This window comes from Schistocerca americana, chromosome 1, assembly GCF_021461395.2.
Source record: "Schistocerca americana isolate TAMUIC-IGC-003095 chromosome 1, iqSchAmer2.1, whole genome shotgun sequence".
Taxonomy (NCBI): domain Eukaryota; kingdom Metazoa; phylum Arthropoda; class Insecta; order Orthoptera; family Acrididae; genus Schistocerca; species Schistocerca americana.
The window spans coordinates 1,214,796,517-1,214,817,780 of record NC_060119.1 but is presented as its reverse complement, the minus strand read 5'-3'; the positions used below and the strand labels follow the sequence as shown (position 1 = coordinate 1,214,817,780).

The 21,264-nt window shown below is 40.0% G+C and overlaps 1 protein-coding gene across 2 annotated transcripts in view; it reads left to right on the top strand.

Moving 5' to 3' along the window:
• The window catches only part of LOC124619869 (thiosulfate:glutathione sulfurtransferase-like), a 278,370-nt gene that overhangs the window by 89,451 nt on the left and 167,655 nt on the right, over window positions 1-21,264 (top strand). For both annotated transcript variants that reach the window (XM_047146493.1, XM_047146500.1), the window contains one exon: window positions 11,829-11,988. In XM_047146493.1, coding sequence (XP_047002449.1) covers window positions 11,829-11,988 — 160 coding nt within the window. The remainder of the gene's footprint in view (window positions 1-11,828; window positions 11,989-21,264) is intronic.

Genomic DNA, 21,264 nt, shown 5'->3' with positions numbered 1-21,264 from the left:
CACTGAATGTGCTATAGATAATGGAGAATAAAAGACAAGAGTTTACAGCTATTTAGAGGAATGAGGTAGTGGCCACTAAGAATTTCATGAAGATAGTAGATACTGCAACACTGAATGCATATATCCATACACAGAAAGAGTTTCTGAGCAGAAGAGAATAATTGGAGCCAACGGAAACTCTTCATGATTGAGCTGGTATTTAGACTTGGAAAAGGCAATATGGAGAAAAGAGCAAGAAATATCAAGAGTCTTCATAAGGATGTACAAGATGCACTGAAAAGCATCTGGTATTGAAATTCCAACAATAGTGATCCAACCCCAGTGTTGCAAGTTAGCAACACCACTGTGATGCAAGGGGAACAAAGATTGGAAAACAAGTTTCTGTTGCATAATGTGACAAGAACCTATTTGTAATGTACACAGAGAAGAAACTGTAAATGTGAAGAGCATGTTGTACAAAAGTGTACCTGAATGACCAGTTCAAAAATGCTGTGTGTTATTTTGAGGCCAAGTACTAGTTTACTGCACTGGCAGCCAAAAGTCTACATTTTTAGTTTTACAGGTATCCAGTATTGAATTTCTCTTGTGAATAATGTAAAATTTATTGTATTTTGGTACTGTGTTCAGTTTAGGACTAATAATAAAATGAAAAACTATATTTCACTACTAAATACTGCTATTTGTTGAAAATAAAAAAATCTAAAAACAAGTGTTATACAAATCATAAAACTGCATTGAGGTAGTCAAAGTATCCCACCTAGTAAAATAAGGGTGTCATAAAGCTTGGCAATGAGAGTTTTAAGAAAGTCTGTCTTCATTACTATAAACGTGCTTGCCCACAATTGTCTTGTAGACTCCATCTAAGGAGTTGGGTATTTCAACTACTGCTTCACTGTATATTTATTCCTCATGAAGTTTGTTCTAAATAATCCACTGCTGTTCAAAAGAAACAATGATACATGTAATTTCAAAACCAAAAGAAGAAATGACGTTCATCACTCTTCATTAAGGTTGTCTTTTAGCACAAAAAGGGGTGCACAATGCTGCAACAAAATTTTTTAACCATTTACTGCCTGACATACATCAAATAAAATTTGAAAACAAACTGAAAAACTTTCTCCTTGACAACTGCTCTTTCCTAGAGCAATTTCTATTAATGTTGTATGTAAAATGTGGTCGGTAGTAATTAGTAACTCACAGCTATATATTTAGTAGTAGTAGTAGTAGTAGTAGTAGTAGTAGCAGTAATAATAATAATAATAATAATAATAACAACCTTATAAATGTTCAGGATGCATCTATATTTATGAATTAATTTGTGGTGTGAATATAAAATAACTCGTTACACATCATTACTATTTATACAAATAATCCACAGAGCAAGAAACTAAATAACTAACTATCTAAATCAAACAGTAGAGCTCCAGATAGGAATATCAGCAATGTAGTAAAATATAGATTGCTACTTTCTGTAAAGATAATGTGCTAAGTTGCTGACAGGCACAATTAAAAGACACTTACACGTAATCTTTCAGCCACAGTCTTTGTCAGAAAACGAGAGAGACATGCCATTCATTCACACAAGCAAGCACACCTCATGCACACATGACTGCCAATTCTGGCAGCTTGGGCAAGAATGCAACTATCACATGGGATAGTAGCAGCAATCTGGAGGGGTCGGGGAAGGGGAAGAGGAAGAGATAGCATCTGGTGGAGTCAGCAGGAACTACAAAGTCATCAGTCGCAGCATCACAAGGCTGTGGGGCAAGCAGGTGGTAAAAACGGAGCAAAAAAGGAGAGGACCTGGAAAAGATGAACGGGTCCGTTGGCAGAAGGTGACAAACAAAGAGTGTAGGAGATGGGAATTGGGAGGAGGTGATGGGACAGGGGGTTGAAACAGTTGGGTGGACAGGGGACAGTATGTTATGGCAGCTTGAGTCTGGGATAATTATGAGAGTGGAGTATGTGTTGTAAGGGTAACTACACAGTTCAGAAAAGTTGGTGGTGGAGGGGAGCATCCAGGTGGTTTGGGTAGCGAAGCAGCCATTGAAATCAATGCTGTTATGTTCAGCTGCATGTTGTGCCACAGGGTGCTCTACTTTGCTCTTGGTCACAGTTTGGCAGTGGCCGTTCAGCCTGTTGGACAGCTGGCTGGTAGTCATACCAATGTAAAAAAAACTGCACAATGATCGCAGCACACCTGGTGTATTACATGGCTACTTTCACAGATGGCCTGGCCCTTGATGGGGTAGGATAAACCTGTGACAGGACTGGAATGGGAAGTGCTGGGTGAGTGGATTGGGCAGGTCTTGCACCCGGATCTTCTACAGGGATATGATCCTTGTGGTGAGAGGTTGGGATTGGGAGTGGCATAGGGTGGACTGGCCTGTTGTGGATGTTGGGTGGGCGACAGAACACCACTTTAGGAATGGTGGAAAGGGTCTCGGGCAGGATGTCCCTCAATGATGATAGGTAATCAAAGCTCTTGCGAAGGATGTGGTTCGGTTGTTCCAGTCCAGGGTCGTACTGGGTGATGAAAAGGACTTTCCTTTGTGGCTGGTTCTTGTGGTGGAGGGAGGATTGGGGGTGTGAGGGGATCTTTCTGTGGGCTAGGTTTGGGGATAGTGCCTTCTGTGAAGGCCTTGGTGAGACCCGTGGCGTACTGGGCATACTGCACATACGCCGTCCTCGCTTAGCCAGGCTTTATGGGAGGGATTTTTGGTGTGAAAGGGATGACAGCTGCAAAATGCAGGTACCATTGCTCGTTGGTGGGTTTTATGTGGACAGAGGTGTAGATGGAGCCATCAGAGAGGAGGAGATCCACATGTAGGAAGGTGGTACACTGGGTTGATGAGGACCAGATGAAATAGATGGGAGAGAAGGTGTTGAGGTTGTGAAGGAATGAAGATAGGGTGTCTTGGTCCTGAATCCAGATCATGAAGATATCATCAGTGAACCTGAACCAGGCTATGGGTTGGCGTTTTGGGAGGCTAGGAAGGACTCCTCTAGATTGCCCAAAAACTGGTTGGACATAGGAGAGCCCCATGGATTTATTTGTGTACTTCCATTCAGAGCTGAAATAGTTGTGGATAGGATAAAGTTGTGATGCATGAGGTGATGGGTTTGCAGTGTGGAGGACGTTGGGACAGGTAATAGTCAATAGCAGTAAGACCATGGGCATTAAGGATGTTGGTGTATAGGGAAGTGGCATCAACAGTGACGAGTAGGGATCCAGGAGGTAAAGGGGTGTGGTTGGTGGAGAGTTTGTGAGAGAAGTGGTTGGTATTTTTGAGGTGGGAGGCTAGATTATGAGCAATTGGTTGGAGGTGTTACTCAATGAGGGCTGATATTACCTCAGTGGGGGCACATTAACCAGCCACCATGGGGCGTCCAGGATTGTTAGGTTTATGGATTTTGGGGATCATGTAGAAGGTTGATGTGCAGGGTGTCATAGAGATGAGGAGGGAAATGGAGTCAGGCGAGAGGTTCTGGAAAGGGCCTGTGTTGCACATCTGGGATGGGATCACTCTGGCAGAGTTTGTCGCTGGAGTAGTCAGATAATTGGCACTCTGCAAATGCACCCACCCATCTTTCCCTGCTCTTCTCCATTTTTCCCCACCTCTTAACCCCACGACCTCCTGATGCTGTGCCTATCGGCATTCTAGTCCCTGCACATTCTACTAGACAGCACTTCTCACTTCTCCCACCCATACGCTGCTAACCCATCTCTTTCCCCTCCAGATTACTGCTACCATCCCACGTGATAGCTGCTTCCTCGCCTGAGCTACTGTAGTTTGCGGTTATCTGTGCATGAGGTGTGCTTGCTTGTTTGAATGGATGGTGTGTGTCTCTCTTTTTCCTACAAAGGCTGTGGCTGAAAGCTTATGTGTAAGTGTCTCTCAGTTGTGCTTGTCTGCAACTTAGTGTGGTATCATAACAAAGTGACTAACTAACTAGAGATGACTGTTGTTGTTGTTGTTGTTGTTGTTGTTGTGGTCTTCAGTCCTGAGACTGGTTTGCTGCAGCTCTCCATGCTACTCTATCCTGTGCAAGTTCCTTCATCTCCCAGTACTTACTGCAACCTACGTCCTTCTGAATCTGCTTAGTGTATTCATCTTTCGGTCTCCCTCTATGATTTTTACCCTCCACACTGCCCTCCAATGCTAAATTTGTGATCCCTTGATGCCTCAGAACATGTCCTACCAACCAGTCCCTTCTTCTTGTCAAGTTGTGCCACAAATTCCACTTCTCCCCAGTTCTATTCAATACCTCCTTATTAGTTATGTGATCTTTCCATCTAATCTTCAGCATTCTTCTGTAACACCACATTTCGAAAGCTTCTATTCTCTTCTTGTCCAAACTGTTTATCGTCCATGTTTCACATCCATACATGGCTACACTCCATACAAAAACTTTCAGAAACGACTTCCTGACACTTAAATCTATACTCGATGTTGACAAATTTCTCTTCTTCAGAAACGCTTTTCTTGCCATTGCCAGTCTACATTTTATATCCTCTCTGCTTCGACCATCATCAGTTATTTTGCTCCCCAAATACCAAAACTCCTTTGCTAGTTTAAGTGTCTCTTTTCCTAATCTAATTCCCTCAGCATCACCCGACTTAATTCGACTACATTCCATTATCCTCATTTTGCTTTTGTTGATGTTCATCTTATATCCTCCTTTCAAGACGCTGTCTCTGATAGAATTACAATGTCATCGTCGAACCTCAACGTTTTTATTTCTTCTCCATGTATTTTAATACCTACTCAGAATTTTTCTTTTGTTTCCTTTACTGCTTGCTCAATATACAGATTGAATAACATCGGGGAGAGGCTACAACCCTGTCCCACTCCCTTCCCAACCACTGCTTCCCTTTCATGTCCCTCGACTCTTATAACTGCCATCTGGTTTCTGTACAAATTGTAAATAGCCTTTCACTCCCTGTATTTTACCCCTGCCACCTTTAGAATTTGAAAGAGAGCAGATGACTGCTCACTCCAATCATATTAGTATTATTACTAATGATAAACAACTGAATGAGTCCTCTGTATTAATGAATAAAGAAAAGTTGCATACAATTCAGTGACCCATCGCTAAGAAGGTCATAACAGACAGTATTCAAGCTTGGATAGGTCAAGTATTGGGGGATGGGGAATCAGCCATGTCCTTTTTAAAGGAACCATCCTGACTCTCACTTTAATCAGTTTAGAAACTTACAGAAAACTTATCGAACAAAAGTGTGTGTGACTTTCTCAAACATAACACTAGATGATGTGGTAAAAAAATGCATACTTCATTTAAAAGACAGCTGCTTGTCATCTTCAGTCTCCGACTGAACTGTTGAAAGCTGCTTCAATTCCTTAAGAATGGTGGAGCTCTTATATTCACATCTCAGACTTTCCTAAATAACATGGGCAAAAGAGTGGATTTGGATTCCATTATGAATCGTTGTACTCAGCAACAGTGAAATGATAGTAATCAGGGACGGACACAGCAAACAGCTGCATAGCAAAATATATTTTATTACAGATGTAGCAATATTAGAACTTTTAGTTAAATATTTTATTTTTATGTGGAACTGATATAACTGTAATTTGTAACCAAAAGGTAACTAGTAGAGTGGACACCTTTTAGTATCTTTAATGCACACTGTGGCTGGCTAAGTAAGCTTGTAAACAGCCCCCACAGCATGAACTGAGATATGGAAACTTTAAGGTCATTTCAGCAACATGTGTATGTACTTGCATTCTGTGTCTATATGGCTCACTACTAAACGGTATGTTTGTTTTCACATGAAATCTTTGGTCTGAGCAAGTGCCTCTTGACATAACCAATTCAAGTGTCAGATTCCTATGTTTTCTTATTAATTTTGGCACTGATGCTGACTATACTGTACTCGAAATCCAACCAGATTTACAATAAAATACAGACTGATACGCGACAGTTTGCTGCATTCAGCCCTGACTACAATAAGCTAGCATTTATCTGTCACAGGATCCTGCAGCATATTCTGAACTTTTATACAGTGAGTTTCCTGGAGGGAGAAATTCTTGTCTCCATAAATCGGAGAGGATTTAGAAAGCTTCACTTGTGCAAAATATGGGTGCCCTTTGCACACATGTAGTTTGCAAACCGTGAATGCACACCAACATGCTGGACTCGCATTCGGGAGGACGACAGTTCAATCCCGTCTCCAGCCATCCTGATTTAGGTTTTCGGTGATTTCTGTAAATCGTTTCAGGCAAACGCCGGGATGGTTTCTTTGAAAGGGCACGGCCGATTTCCTTCCCAATCCTTCCTTAACCCGAGCTTGCTCTCCGTCTCTAATGACCTCGTTGTCGACGGGACGTTTAACACTAACCACCACCATCGTCACACCAACATGTGGACTCTATGTGGACTCTACATTCCTGGACTTCTTGAAAGCACTCAACACTTTACTTCACTAAAGGTCCAAGCATATGAAATAGTTTCTCAGTCACATTCTTTGCTTAAAGACTTTCTGAAATATAGAAACGAGTATGTCGTCTTAGATACCAAGAGTTCATCAGAAAGTACCTCAGGTCGTGTGATTATAGAGCTGCTTCTGTTTGTCAAATATATATAAGGTCTATCAGATAGGATGGACAGCAATCTGGGCAGCTGTTGAGTATGTGAAGGTGTTGCCACTGAGTGACTGTAGGGACACAAAGGACGGCATGGATAGAATTTCTATTTGGTGTCATGAATGGGAAACTAGCTTTAAATGTAAGTTATTGCAAGTGGGTATGAGAAACACTACTGTAATGTTCAAATACAGTATTAATGGTATGCTGCCTGCCTAAGCCAATTGTAACAAAGCGGGAGGATTCTTTCCCCCTGTCATGCCCCCCCCTCCCCCCCCCCCCCATTTTTTTTCTTTTTGAAATATCTTCAATAGTATAATTTTTATGACATGTCCACAGTGCTAAAAATCTTGCATATTAACTGAGGGTTTGGCCAACTAACACTATTATCCATTACATTCTTGTGGTTAATCAGAACTCATAACTGTAATTAGTTTACCTACATCTACATGATTACTCTGATATTCTCAATAAAGTGCCTGGCAGAGGGTTCAATGAACCACCTTCATGCTGTCTCTACCATTCCACTCTTGAACAGCACGCGGAAAAAACGAGCACTTAAATGTTTCCGTGCGAGCCCTGATTTCTCTTATTTTATCGTGATGATCATTTCTCCCTATGTAGGTGGGTGCCAACAGAATGTTTTCGCAATTGGAGTAGAAAACTGGCTGATTGAAATTTCATGAGAAGATCCCGTCGCAACGAAAAAGTCTTTGTTTTAATGATTGCCACTCCAATTCACATAATATGTCTGTGACACTATCTCCCCTATTTCACGATATTACGTAACGAGCTGCTCTTCTTTGTACTTCTCCATGTCATCCGTCAGTCCCACCTGATATGGATCCCACACCGCACAGCAGTACTCAAGAATAGGTCGGACAAGCGTAGTGTAAGCAGTCTCTTTGGTAGACCTGTGGCACCTTCTAAGTGTTCTGCCAATGAATCTCAGTCTTTGGTTTGCTCTACCCACAATATTATCTATGTGATCATTCCAGTTTAGGTTACTTGTAATTGTAATACCTAAGTATTAAGTTGAATTTACAGCCCTCAGATTTGTGTAACTTATCGCATAATCGAAATTTAGCTGTTTCTTTTTGTACTCATGAGAATAACTTCACACTTTTCTTTATTCAGGGTCAATTGCCACTTTTCGCACCAGACAGATATCTTATCTAAATAATTTTGCAAGTAGTTTTGATCATTTGATGACTTTACAAAACGGTAAAGGACAGCATCATCTGCAAACAAAAGTCTCCTATGTCGTTAATATAGATCAGGAACAAGAGAGGGCCTTTAACACTTCCTTGGGGATTGCCAGATATTACTTCTGTTTTATTCGCCGACTTTCCGTTTATTACTACGAACTGTGACCTTTCTGACAGGAAATCATGAATCCAGTCGCACAACTGAGGCAGTACTCCGTAGGCACATAGTTTGATTAGAAGACACATGTTTGTGAAAGGTGTCGAAAGCCTACTGTAAATCTAAAAATATGGAATCAATTTGACATGCCCTGTCGATAGCACTTGTTAATTCATGAGCATAAAGAGCTAGTTGTGTTTCACAAGAACGATATTTTCTGAATCCATGCTGACTATATGTCAATAAATTGTTTTCTTCGAGGTACTTCATAATGTTCGAATACAATATACGTTCTAAAACCCTACTGCACATTGATGTTAGTGATATAGGCCTGTAATTCAGCGGATTACTCCTACTTCCCTTTTTAGGTATCGGTGTGACTTGAGCAATTTTCCAGTCTTTAGGTACGTATCTTTCTGTGAGCGAGTGGTTGTATATAATTGCTAAATATGGTGCTATTTTATCAGCATACTCTGAAAGGAACCTGACTGATATACAGTCTGGACCAGAGGCCTTGCCTTTATTAAGTGATTTAAGCTGCTTTGTTATACCGAGGATATCTACTTCTATGTTTCTCATCTTGGCAGTTCTTCTTGATTGGAATTCAGGAATATTTACTTCGTCACCTTTGGTGAAGGAGTTTCGGAAAACAGTGTTTAATAACTCTGCTTTAGTGGCACTGTCATCAGTGACTTCACTGTTGTTATCGCGCAGTGAAGGTATTGATTGTGTCTTGCCACTGGTGTGCTTTATGTATGAATCTCTCTGGGTTTTCTGCCAGATTTCGAGACAGAATTTCGTTGTGGAAATTATTAAAAGCATCTCGCATTAAAGTACGCGCCATATATCGAACTTCTGTAAAACTTTGCCAATCTTGGGGATTTTGGGTTCTTTTAAATTTGGCATGCTTTTTTTGTTGCTTCTGCAACAACGATCTGACCCGTGTTGTGTACCATGGGGGATCAGTACCATCACTTATTAGTTTATGTGGTATATATATCTCTCAATTGCTGTTGATACTATCTCTTTGGAAACATTCCACAACTTTTCCACACTTACATGATCAGATCGGAAGGAGTGAAGGCTGTCTCTTAAAAAGGCGTTAAGAGCATTTTTATCAGCTTTTTTAAATAGATATACTTTGCGTTTCTTTTTGATGGTTGTAGGTGTTACGGTATTCAGCCTAGCAGCAACTGCCTTGCAGTCGCTGATCCCTGTATTCGTCACAACACTCACTATTTGTCCAGGATTATTTGTTGCTAAAAGGTCAAGTATGCTTTCGCAACCATTTACACTTCGAGTGGGCTCATGAACTAATTGTTCAAAATAATTTTCTGAGAAAGCATTCAGTACAATTTCAGATGATGTTTTATTCCTGCCGCTGGCTTTAAATGTGTAATTTTTCCAGCTATCAAGGGTAGATTGAAAACACCACCGACTATAATTGTATGAGCGGGGTAATTATTTTAAATGAGACTCAAGTTTTCTTTGAACTGTTCAGCAACTATGTCTTCTGAGTAAAACGATCCAATTAATAGTTTAGTCCGATTGTCAGGTATAACCTCTACCCATACTATTTCACATGAACTATCTACTTCAATTTCGCTACCTCTGACAGCAATAAATACTCCTCGACCAACTATATTTAATCTATCCTTTCTGAACACTGTTAGATTGTTTGAAAAAATTTTGGCTGAACTTATTTCCGGCTTTAGCCAGCTCTCTGTACCTACAACTATTTGAGCTTCAGTTCTTTCTATTAGGGCTTGGAGCTCTGGTTCTTTCCCAACACAGCTACGACAATTTACAACTACAATACCAATCATTTCTACAACTACCTTACTGTGTTTTACCTGCCCACTTTCTGACAGACGACCCTTCTGTGGTCCTCTGAGACCCTCTAACCTAAAAAACCGCCCAGTCCCTTCCACACAGCCACCACTACACGTGTAGCTGCGTCCTGTGTGTAGTGGACTCCTGCCCTATTAAGTGGAACCCGGAAACCCACCACCCGATGGCGCAAGTCAAGGAATCTGCAGCCTACACGGTCACAGAACCGCCTAAGCCTCTGATTCAGACCCTCCACTCGGCTCTGCACCAAAGAACCACAGTCGGTTCTGTCGACAATGCTGCAGATGGTGAGCTCTGCCTTAATCTCGGAAGCAAGACTGGCAGTCTTTACCATTCCCACCAGCTGCCCGAAACCGGACAGAATCTGCTCCGATCCAAAGCGACACACATCATTGGTACTGACATGAGCCACCACCTGCAGCTGGCTGCACCCTGTACTCTTCATGGCATCCGGAAGCACCCTTTTGCACATCCAGAATGACCCCCCCCCCCCCCCCCCCCAGAATGCACACAGAGTGCACACTGGTTTCCTTCCCCTCCTTGGCAGCCATATTCCTAAGGGGCCCCCTTATGCACCTAACGTTGGAGCTCCCAACTACCAGCAAACTCTCACTCTGTGAATGCCCAGACCTTGCGGGCCAAGAAGCTTCCTCTGGAACAGAGTGGACGACTGCATCCAGCTCAGAGACATCGTCAGCCACAGATAATGCCCAAAACCTGTTATTGAAACGAACCGGGGAGGCCCTACGATCGGCCCCATGGGAAGTTTTTCGCTGCCTGCCAGACTTTGGAATGATCTCCCACTCGACCATGGGTGAGGGGTCAACCTCAGTGCAGGCAGTACCTGGGCTGGTCACAGCAGTGGACTGATCGGAGGACACATGGGACGTGCTTGACATCCCTCGCATCCCCACGTCCGATCCCCCACAGTGAGGCCCCTTGGCAGCAGCCCCAAGCTGTGTGATGCAAGCCAACGCAGCCTGAATCTGTGAGTGAAGGGTCGCCAGCTCAGCTCGCATCTGTACACAACAATCACAGTTCCTATCCATTACTGCACTCCTCCTGTTTGAAGCTCGTAAAAATATGTAACAAGCGGACGGTGTACTCGCCGTATTAGTAGCAGGAACTAGCGGTGCGCTCTCTCTGATGGTCTAACTAACATTGAGCTGTTCTAGCCAAACAAACAAAAGCCTGCACGATACGAGAGTCGATACAATGGTTAATAGCAACAACGGTACTGTACACTACACTGTTATTGAAATAAAAGGTTGTGCCTAGGAAGCAGTCGAACACGCAATAAATTACAAAAATAAATTAGTAACTACAGAGATAACTGAAAATAAGTTGCTCCTGTTTGAGGCTCGTAAAAATATGTAAAAAGCGAACAGTGTACTCGCCTTAGTAGTAGCAGGAACTAGCGATGCCCTCTCTCTGATGGTCTATCTTGCCTAAAAACCTTGCTAATTACAAATACTAGTAATGTAGAAGTTTGTTAACATTGTTCAGGTGTAAACATATACCTGATTGCTAGCTTCCTGATAACGTAAAGCAAAAGTATATATAAATAAGTGAAGTGTCTATACATCTAATGGCAAAAATATGTTAGCAAATCTTGTGTCCATTTAGTTTCAGGATAAATATCATTCTTAGTTATAACATTGTTACTGAAGTAGCATCCTCTGTTTTTGCAAACTAGACAGTATAATTCAATAGAGATTTTGTTGTATTTAAAAGTTCACATTCCGAAGAATCTTTTTCCACTATTCAGTTAACCAGGATTGTAAATTTCTAATCGTAACTTCAGCAAACAACAATAGATACATGTAGTTCTACTTATTATACTTTAAAGCCTTCCTTTACTCATTAAGACCTAGAAGTTTGATGTAGAAGTAAGTTTTAAGTTCCCAAAATATATGGTGTATTCCAAAAATTTGTACTGAAAATTAAAATGAAGTATACTTTGACCTTATTCAGCTCTAATTCATGAAAATGTATTTATTTCAGTGAGTGAATTTACTACTGCTATGAAGGTCCCAGATCAAATGTTTAAGCAGAAATATGGTTTTGATAAACCACAACCAGATGATCCAGTTGTTTTCATCTGTACTACTGGAGCAAGAAGTTACATAGCTCTGAGAAATGCTCTTCGAATGGGCTACAAAAAGTAAGAAAACTCAGTTATTTATGAAAGAGATTTAGTTACATTTTATCAGTGAGAGATGAAAATAGAGTTTCTATGTATAAATTACCAAAGCTGATAGTACCTCAGCAAAGCTAACATAGATATTGATTTTGAGCTGTCAGAAATTTTACTGGTTGTTTCGTCATGATTAGTCCTCTTATTTAAACAATGTGTAGCCAGTAATCTTTACAGTGAACCACAGTGGTGTGTAGGAAGTCGATATGAACAATTTTGTACAGGAGGCACATGGTCTATCAAGTGTGGAAAGTACCTCAACTGGCCTACAATAATCACCGAAGCTACAGCACATGTGCAGCACACTAGATTTTCAATATTCCCTAGCTCTCTGTACACAAACTACTAGTCCTAAGAGAAAAACTTGAATAGAACCATTTTTGTGTAGCAAATTTAATATAGTTTAATTTCATAATGGGATATGTTCGTCCGCACCACACACACACACACACGCACACACACACACGCACACACACACACACACACACACACACACACACACACACACACGGGGAGGGGGTCAGGATTTTTAGTAAATTGTTCAAGGCACTCAGTCCTGCCACTGTAGAAAAATTTGCAAGTACATAAATTTCTCATATTGGACCTTTTTTGATGTTCATTGACTGGGCTTATTACACCACTGGTTTAATCACAAATTGTAAAATTGACATTTGTGTAAATTCCGACCTTGAAAGTAATGTTCTTGTAAGGGTTAAATTTTAATCAGATTGGCAGTAATTAGTTTTTGCATAATATTTACAAAAGTTATTTTTCTTCCATCGTCCTCATGGGCGTGTTTAAATTAGTAATGTGAACGAAATAGCTGGCTCAACTGGTGGTGTAATAGCCTCATTGATTAAGACCAAAACAGGTCGATTATGAGAATTAATTCATGTAGTCACAAATTATTGTTCAGACATAGGATGGAGTGCCATGGACAATATACCAAAAATCCTGATAGATGGGAATGGAAGGGGTGTGCATTTGTGTTTGGGGCAGTGTGTGTGTGTGTGTGTATGGGGGGGGGGGGGGGGAGATGTTTATATGTTTTTCTTGTGTCACTCGAATACCATGTGTCCTAGTACAAAATTAACCTACATTTAATTTTCTACAACAAGTGTCCTGTTAAATCTTTTTTTCTCTAGGACTAATAGTGCATAGGGAGCAAGAGAATATGAAAATCTCGTGGGGCACGCATATAGTGTAGTGTTTTTTGTAGGTCAGTTTGAGGTACATTACTTTCCCTACTTGATAGACCACAAGTGTCCTGTATAAAACTGTTCATCTCGACTTCCTGTACACCACTGTTGTACATTGTAAAAAGTTATTATTGTTTACATCCCATGCAAACATTTCCTTAACATGTTCTTATCTCGTATCATTTTTGCTTGTGATGTGTGTACTCAACACTCATAAGTGCATGTTTGATTTTCTCCCTACTTACATTCTACTCTCTGCCTCACCATGTCAACCTGAATTTGACCAGACTAATTTGAATTAAGCCTTCTTTTATCTCTGAACTTGACATTAATCTTTATTGTGATATGAACATGGTTTTTGTTGCCCCATTACAGCAGACCAAGTAAGTCATAAAACATAGAATCGTGTTTCTATCCCTTACATCCATTAATCCTTCAATTGAGGAATAGAACCAAGGACATAATATGTTGTGTGTAAGTCTGCAAGAAAAATATCAACACTAAGTTCAGATACTCAACACACCAGTCTGCAGTTTAACATAAATACATTTTCTATAAAAGCAACCCAGTTTTACAGGCACTTTCTAACTCTTTGCATAACAGATGATGTGGAGGCTGTGTATTCACTTTACAATACAAGCACCAACTATTACCTTCGATTAGATTAGATTAATTATTCATTCCATAGACCCCAAAAGAGGGAATCCTCTGGATGTGGAACACATCAGATAAACACTTTACAAAGATGTAAATGGTCTACTGCACTTGTTGAGACATTCATGGATGGAACAGGAGGAGTTGGCTACCAAAAATTCTTTTAAATTATGTTTAAATTGTGCCTTGTTTGAAACTAAACTCTTAATGGTTGCTGGTAACTTATTGAAAATATGCATTGCTGAATACTGGACTCCTTTCTAGGCAAGAGTAAATGATTTTAAATCTTTACATATATTGTTCTTATTCCTAGTATTGATACTGTGTACTAAGCAGTTAGTTGGAAAAAGAGATGTATTATTTACAACAAACTTCATTAAGGAATAAATATACTGAGAAGCTGTGGTTAGTATGCCCAATTCTTTGATCAGGTTTCGACATGTGTTCTTGGATTTACACTACACATTACTCTCATTATACGCTTCTGCACTCTAAACTTTTTTTGTCCGTATGTGGAGTTACCTCAAAGTATGATACCATATGACATAATGGAGTGAAAATAAGCAAAATATGACTTTTTTTTAATATTTATATCTCCTATATCTGACATCATTTGCATTGCAAAGACAGACTTGTTTAGGCACTTTAGCAGTTTGTTAGTATGTCGCTCCCAACTGAATTTATTATCAAGTTGTAATCCCAAGAATTTTACACTCTCAACTTCTCCTATTTCCATGTCATCATATTTTATACACACACTAGAAGGAAATCTCTTGGATTCGTAACATGTAAGCTTTCATGGCTGGCGTCTTCATTAATTAAAACTTCCGGGCCGAATTGCCATGGTCCATATATAAAACTTCTTCTCCTTCCTGACATTTCATTGCCTACTGCGGGCAACATCTTCTGAAGTGAGTCGGCAACTGGCGGTCGACTTTGTACAAATGAAGTGACAATCAATTACCTGTAATCGAGAGAGATGGCACTAGCCAGAGAGAGTTTTAAAGGCGAAAGCATGTGATGAGTGGTGGCGCCATCTAAGCGCTCTATATAAGCAGGACCTCCAGCGCCTAGCAGCCAGTGCCGACTCACCTCAGAAGATGTTGCCCGCAGTAGGCAACGAAACGTCAGGAAGGAGAAGCGGTTTTATACATGGACCACGGCAATTCAGCCCCGAAGTCTTAATTAATTAATGAAATCTCTTGGAAGTTCTGAACTGCATACAGTGGGTCTTTTCAAAGTTTAATGACAGTGAATTGGCTATGGACCACTTATAAATGCCATTAAAAATTTCATTAGCTGCCCTTTCTAAATTTATATTTGATTTACTATTTATTGCAATGTTTGTATCATCTGCAAATAAGAAAAACTTGGCATCTGGTAATGTAACAGATGACAGGTCATTAATAAACACAAGAAAAAGTAGTGGACCTAGTATGGAACCTTGGGGAACATCACATGTAATTTCTTCCCAGTCAGATGACGTCTGATTGCCTACTGCTGAGGTGTTACGTAAAGACACCATTTGTTTTCTATTAGTAAGGTATGACTGAAACCACTTTGCAGCACTGCTAGCGATGGCATAATATTTTAATTTACTTAAAAGAATGCTGTGATTCACACAGTCAAAAACCTTTGACAGGTCACAACATATGCCAGTTGCCTCCAATTTGTTTTCTAATGAATTAAGGACATTTTCACTGTAAGTGTAAATAGCCTTCTCAATATCAGAACCCTTAAGAAACCCAAACTGTAACTTTGACAGTATGTTATTTTCACTAAGGTGTTTAAGTAGACGCTTGAACATAACCTTTTCAAAGAGTTTTGAAAAAGCTGGCAAAAGTGAGATCAGTTGGTAATTTGACGGCATTTCTTTGTTCCCTTTCTTGTGGAGAGGTATAACTTCAGCATATTTAAGCCAGTCTGGGACTGTTCCTGTGATAAGTGATTGATTACACAAATAACTTAAGATATGATTAAGCTCACATGAACACTCTTTTATTAACTTTGTTGATATGTTATCATAACCACTAGAATGCTTTGATTTCAAGAGCTTTATAATGGATTCTATTTCTTTAGGTGAAGTAAGTGTCAATTCCATTTTACTGAGATTGCTTGTGTGCACTGGGCTCAGATATTCCATTGCATTATTTACTGAACCTGACAACCCCATGCTATCAGTAACAGAGACAAAATACTTGTTTATATGGTTTGCACCACAACGTGTGTTTGTTACCAGGGTTTCATTTATTTTTAGAGCTATTTGTTCCTCTTCATTTCTGGTCTACCTGTCTCTGACTTAAATACATCCCATATTGTTTTTATTTTATTACTGAATGTATTTATCTTCTTCTAATAATGCAGGTGTTTAGATTTCTGGATAACCTCCTTCAATATTTTGCAGTAATTTTTGTAATGAGCTATAATGCTAGTATCAAAAGTGTTCATACATATCGGACAGAGTTTCCTTTTTGTCTCACATGATATCTTTATCCCTTGTGTTATCCATGGTTTCTTTTTAGACTTCTGCTTAATTTGAGTTACCTTCAGGGGAAAACAATTTTCACATAAGGTGCTAACTTTATTAATGAATGTTTTGTATTTTCCATTTGTGTCTCGGATGCTGTAAACATCCATCCAATTAATTTATTTGAGCAATCTCCTAAATTTCTCAGTTTTTTTACTGTTTTGTTGGCCTTCTGTACTCAGTTCCGATACATGTTTTACCCTGACAATTTTCAGAATTTAATGTTAGGTGTTGCATGTCATGATCAGATAGCCCACGTACTACTGGTTTTGTAATGTGGCTTAGTTGCCTATAATTGTCTATGAAGATATTATCAATGGCAGTCTTAGAACGTTTGTATACTGTAGTTGGGAAATTTACAGTAGAAATTAAATTGAATACAATGTAATTGATTTCAGTAACTGTTCACTGACAGTGTTTTTCAGGACGTCTGTATCAAAATCACCAGCAAATCACTAGTTCTTTGTTTCTTAATTTTAGATGACATATTAAATCTTCAAGACCATTTATAAACAGGTTGTGGATTGCAATTAACAACACAAGATTGACATTTCCATATCCATTCAACACAAGTTTGTTACAGTAGTTGTGTTACTATAATACTAATCATGCGCCCATAAAGTGGAATGATTGTTCATTCCATTGCTTCACAGTGACTAAATTTATGATTTCTGTATAGGTTCTCGTGTAGTTGTGATCATCCTTCAATGAAAACTGAGTATTCCTTTAAGATATATAAGGTAATTGAAAGTGTTATTGAATATTAAAAATTTAAAGAACAAGTACCTTATTGGTTTGACTGGAGTCATTCACCTGGGAAACTGCTGAACAAGATAAGGAGTAAAATAAGAAGATTCCGACAACCTACAAGATTGAAAAATCTGAGCACTACGGAGTGACTGAGAAGACAGAAAAAAAATCTGAAGTAAGAGAAGGAAACACTAGAAATATAACCATAAAAGAGAGAATGTTTGACAATAAGAGACGAAATGCAAAATAGAAGCAAAACTATATGAGAAGCAAACTGCAGATTTCTCTGTAGTGAAAAGCAAAAAATGTAATGATTGAGGAGGTGACAATGGAAAAAAAAAAGGCTCAAATGGCTCTGAACACTACGCAACTTAACTTCTGAGGTCATCAGTCGCCTAGAACTTAGAACTAATTAAACCTAACTAACCTAAGGACATCACACAAATCCATGCCCGAGGCAGGATTTGGACCTGCGACTGTAGCGGTCGCTCGGTTCCTGACTGTAGCGCCTATAACCGCACGGCTACTCCAGCCGGCTGACAAGGGAAAAGCAAGTGAGAAGATTTGGTTAGAAATGTGAGATAGTAACATAAGAAAGTCCATAAACATAGACAGCAATGTCCATAGGAGAACAGCAATCTTGTGCTATAATTTGATTAAAATAACAGTGTAGATCTCCATGATAGGACCAGTTTTTCAAATACGCACTAGAGAGCACTGCCTAACAAATAGATGATGACATTTATACATTTTAATGGGTGTATCTTTTAACGTATTTATTCCTAAATTATATTTTCACATGATATCTGCATGTACATACAGGGTGTTTCAAAAATGACCGGTATATTTGAAACGGCAATAAAAACTAAACGAGCAGCGATAGAAATACACCGTTTGTTGCAATATGCTTGGGACAACAGTACATTTTCAGGCGGACAAACTTTCGAAATTACAGTAGTTACAATTTTCAACAACAGATGGCGCTGCAAGTGATGTGAAAGATATAGAAGACAACGCAGTCTGTGGGTGCGCCATTCTGTACGTCGTCTTTCTGCTGTAAGCGTGTGCTGTTCACAACGTGCAAGTGTGCCGTAGACAACATGGTTTATTCCTTAGAACAGAGGCTTTTTCTGGTGTTGGAATTCCACCACCTAGAACACAGTGTTGTTGCAACAAGACGAAGTTTTCAACGGAGGTTTAATGTAACCAAAGGACCGAAAAGCGATACAATAAAGGATCTGTTTGAAAAATTTCAACGGACTGGGAACGTGACGGATGAACATGCTGGAAAGGTAGGGCGACCGCGTACGGCAACCACAGAGGGCAACGCGCAGCTAGTGCAGCAGGTGATCCAACAGCGGCCTCGGGTTTCCGTTCGCCGTGTTGCAGCTGCGGTCCAAATGACGCCAACGTCCACGTATCGTCTCATGCGCCAGAGTTTACACCTCTATCCATACAAAATTCAAACGCGGCAACCCCTCAGCGCCGCTACCATTGCTGCACGAGAGACATTCGCTAACGATATAGTGCACAGGATTGATGACGGCGATATGCATGTGGGCAGCATTTGGTTTACTGACGAAGCTTATTTTTACCTGGACGGCTTCGTCAATAAACAGAACTGGCGCATGTGGGGAACCGAAAAGCCCCATGTTGCAGTCCCATCGTCCCTGCATCCTCAAAAAGTACTGGTCTGGGCCGCCATTTCTTCCAAAGGAATCATTGGCCCATTTTTCAGATCCGAAACGATTACTGCATCACGCTATCTGGACATCCTTCGTGAATTTGTGGCGGTACAAACTGCCTTAGACGACACTGCGAACACCTCGTGGTTTATGCAAGATGGTGCCCGGCCACATCGCACGGCCGACGTCTTTAATTTCCTGAATGAATATTTCGATGATCGTGTGATTGCTTTGGGCTATCCGAAACATACAGGAGGCGGCGTGGATTGGCCTCCCTATTCGCCAGACATGAACCCCTGTGACTTCTTTCTGTGGGGACACTTGAAAGACCAGGTGTACCGCCAGAATCCAGAAACAATTGAACAGCTGAAGCAGTACATCTCATCTGCATGTGAAGCCATTCCGCCAGACACGGTGTCAAAGGTTTCGGGTAATTTCATTCAGAGACTACGCCATATTATTGCTACGCATGGTGGATATGTGGAAAATATCGTACTATAGAGTTTCCCAGACCGCAGCGCCATCTGTTGTTGAAAATTGTAACTACTGTAATTTCGAAAGTTTGTCTGCCTGAAAATGTACTGTTGTCCCAAGCATATTGCAACAAACGGTGTATTTCTGTCGCTGCTCGTTTAGTTTTTATTGCCGTTTCTAATATACCGGTCATTTTTGAAACACCCTGTATAATTATAGATATAATTACTTCTCTCTAGTTCATTTGTTTATTGGCAAAATATTGATAAGAACAATGTTTGTGTCATTTATATCAGTGTCATTAGGTGACAGTCCTTCCTCACTCATTCTGTAATTTCAGCTGTTTTTAACAAAAAAGTCTATTTGTCTGATGATGTGTAGTGGTTGAACTGCTTACATATTCGTACCTGGCCTAGTTTAGTTTAGTTATGTCATGTTCCGTAGATTATTTTCGTGATTATTTTATCGATATGATGTGAAACAAGTCAGATCACAAGATCTATTTACACACGTGAATAATGCTAATATTAATATTACTGAAATTTGTAGTTGTACACATGCAACTACATTTAGAGGTACAATTTTTTTTCTTTTTTTTTACCAGTTCTGAAACAGAAACTCTTCCATGGAATAGAAGGAGTTGTCCAAAAGAAATGATTTTAAGCTAGATTTAAAACTTGATCTGGTACCTGCCAGACACTTGATGTTGATGGGCAAATGATCAAAGATTTTTGTTGCTGAATAATGTACTCCTTTTTGAGCAACTGACAGCTTCAGTAACGGATAGGAAAGGTCATTTTTCCCTCTAGTGTAGTACGTATGAACATCACTGTACTTTGCGAATTGAGATGGATATTTTTATAACGAATTTCACTAGCGAATATATGTACTCTGATGGTGCAGTTAAAATATCTAATTCCTTGAATAGGTGCCTACATGATGTCCTTGGGTGAACACCACTAATTATTCGCACTCCTCTCTTTTGTGCAATCAATACTTTATGCCTAAGTGGTGAGTTACCCCAGAAAACTATTCCATAAGATATTATTGAATGGAAATGTGCAAATACATTAGGAGGCTGATCTATTTATTACCAAGACTAGCGATTATACGAAGAGCGAAAGAAGCTGAACTTAGTTGTTTGAGAAGCTCAGTAATATGCTTCTTCCAGTTCAAGTTGTCACCAATGTGAACACCCAAAAATTTGGAGAAATCTACCCTGTTAACTGAGAAATCTACCCTGTTAACTGAACCCTGTACATGTTGTTGTTGTTGTGGTCTTCAGTCCTGAGACTGGTTTGATGCAGCCCTCCATGCTACTCTATCCTGTGCAAGCCTTTTCATCTCCCAGTACCTACTGCAACCCACATCCTTCTGAATCTGCTTAGTGTATTCATCTCTTGGTCTCCCTCTACGACTTTTACCCTCCACGCTGCCCTCCAATACTAAATTGGTGATCCCTTGATGCCTCAGAACGTGTCCTACCAACCGATCCCTTCTTCTGGTCAAGTTGTGCCACAAACTTCTCTTCTCCCCAATCCTATTCAATACTTCCTCATTAGTTGTGTGATCTACCCATCTAATCTTCAGCATTCTTCTGTAGCACCACATTTCGAAAGCTTCTATTCTCTTCTTGTCCAAACTATTTATCGTCCATGTTTCACTTCCATACATGGCTACACTCCATACGAATACTTTCAGAAATGACTTCCTGACACTTAAATCAATACTGGATGTTAACAAATTTCTCTTCTTCAGAAACGCTTTCCTTGCCATTGCCAGCCTACATTTTATATCCTCTCTACTTCGACCATCATCAGTTATTTTGCTCCCCAAATAGCAAAACTCCTTTACTACTTTAAGTGCCTCATTTCCTAATCTAATTCCCTCAGCATCACCCGACTTAATTAGACTACATTCCATTATCCTTGTTTTGCTTTTGTTGATGTTCATC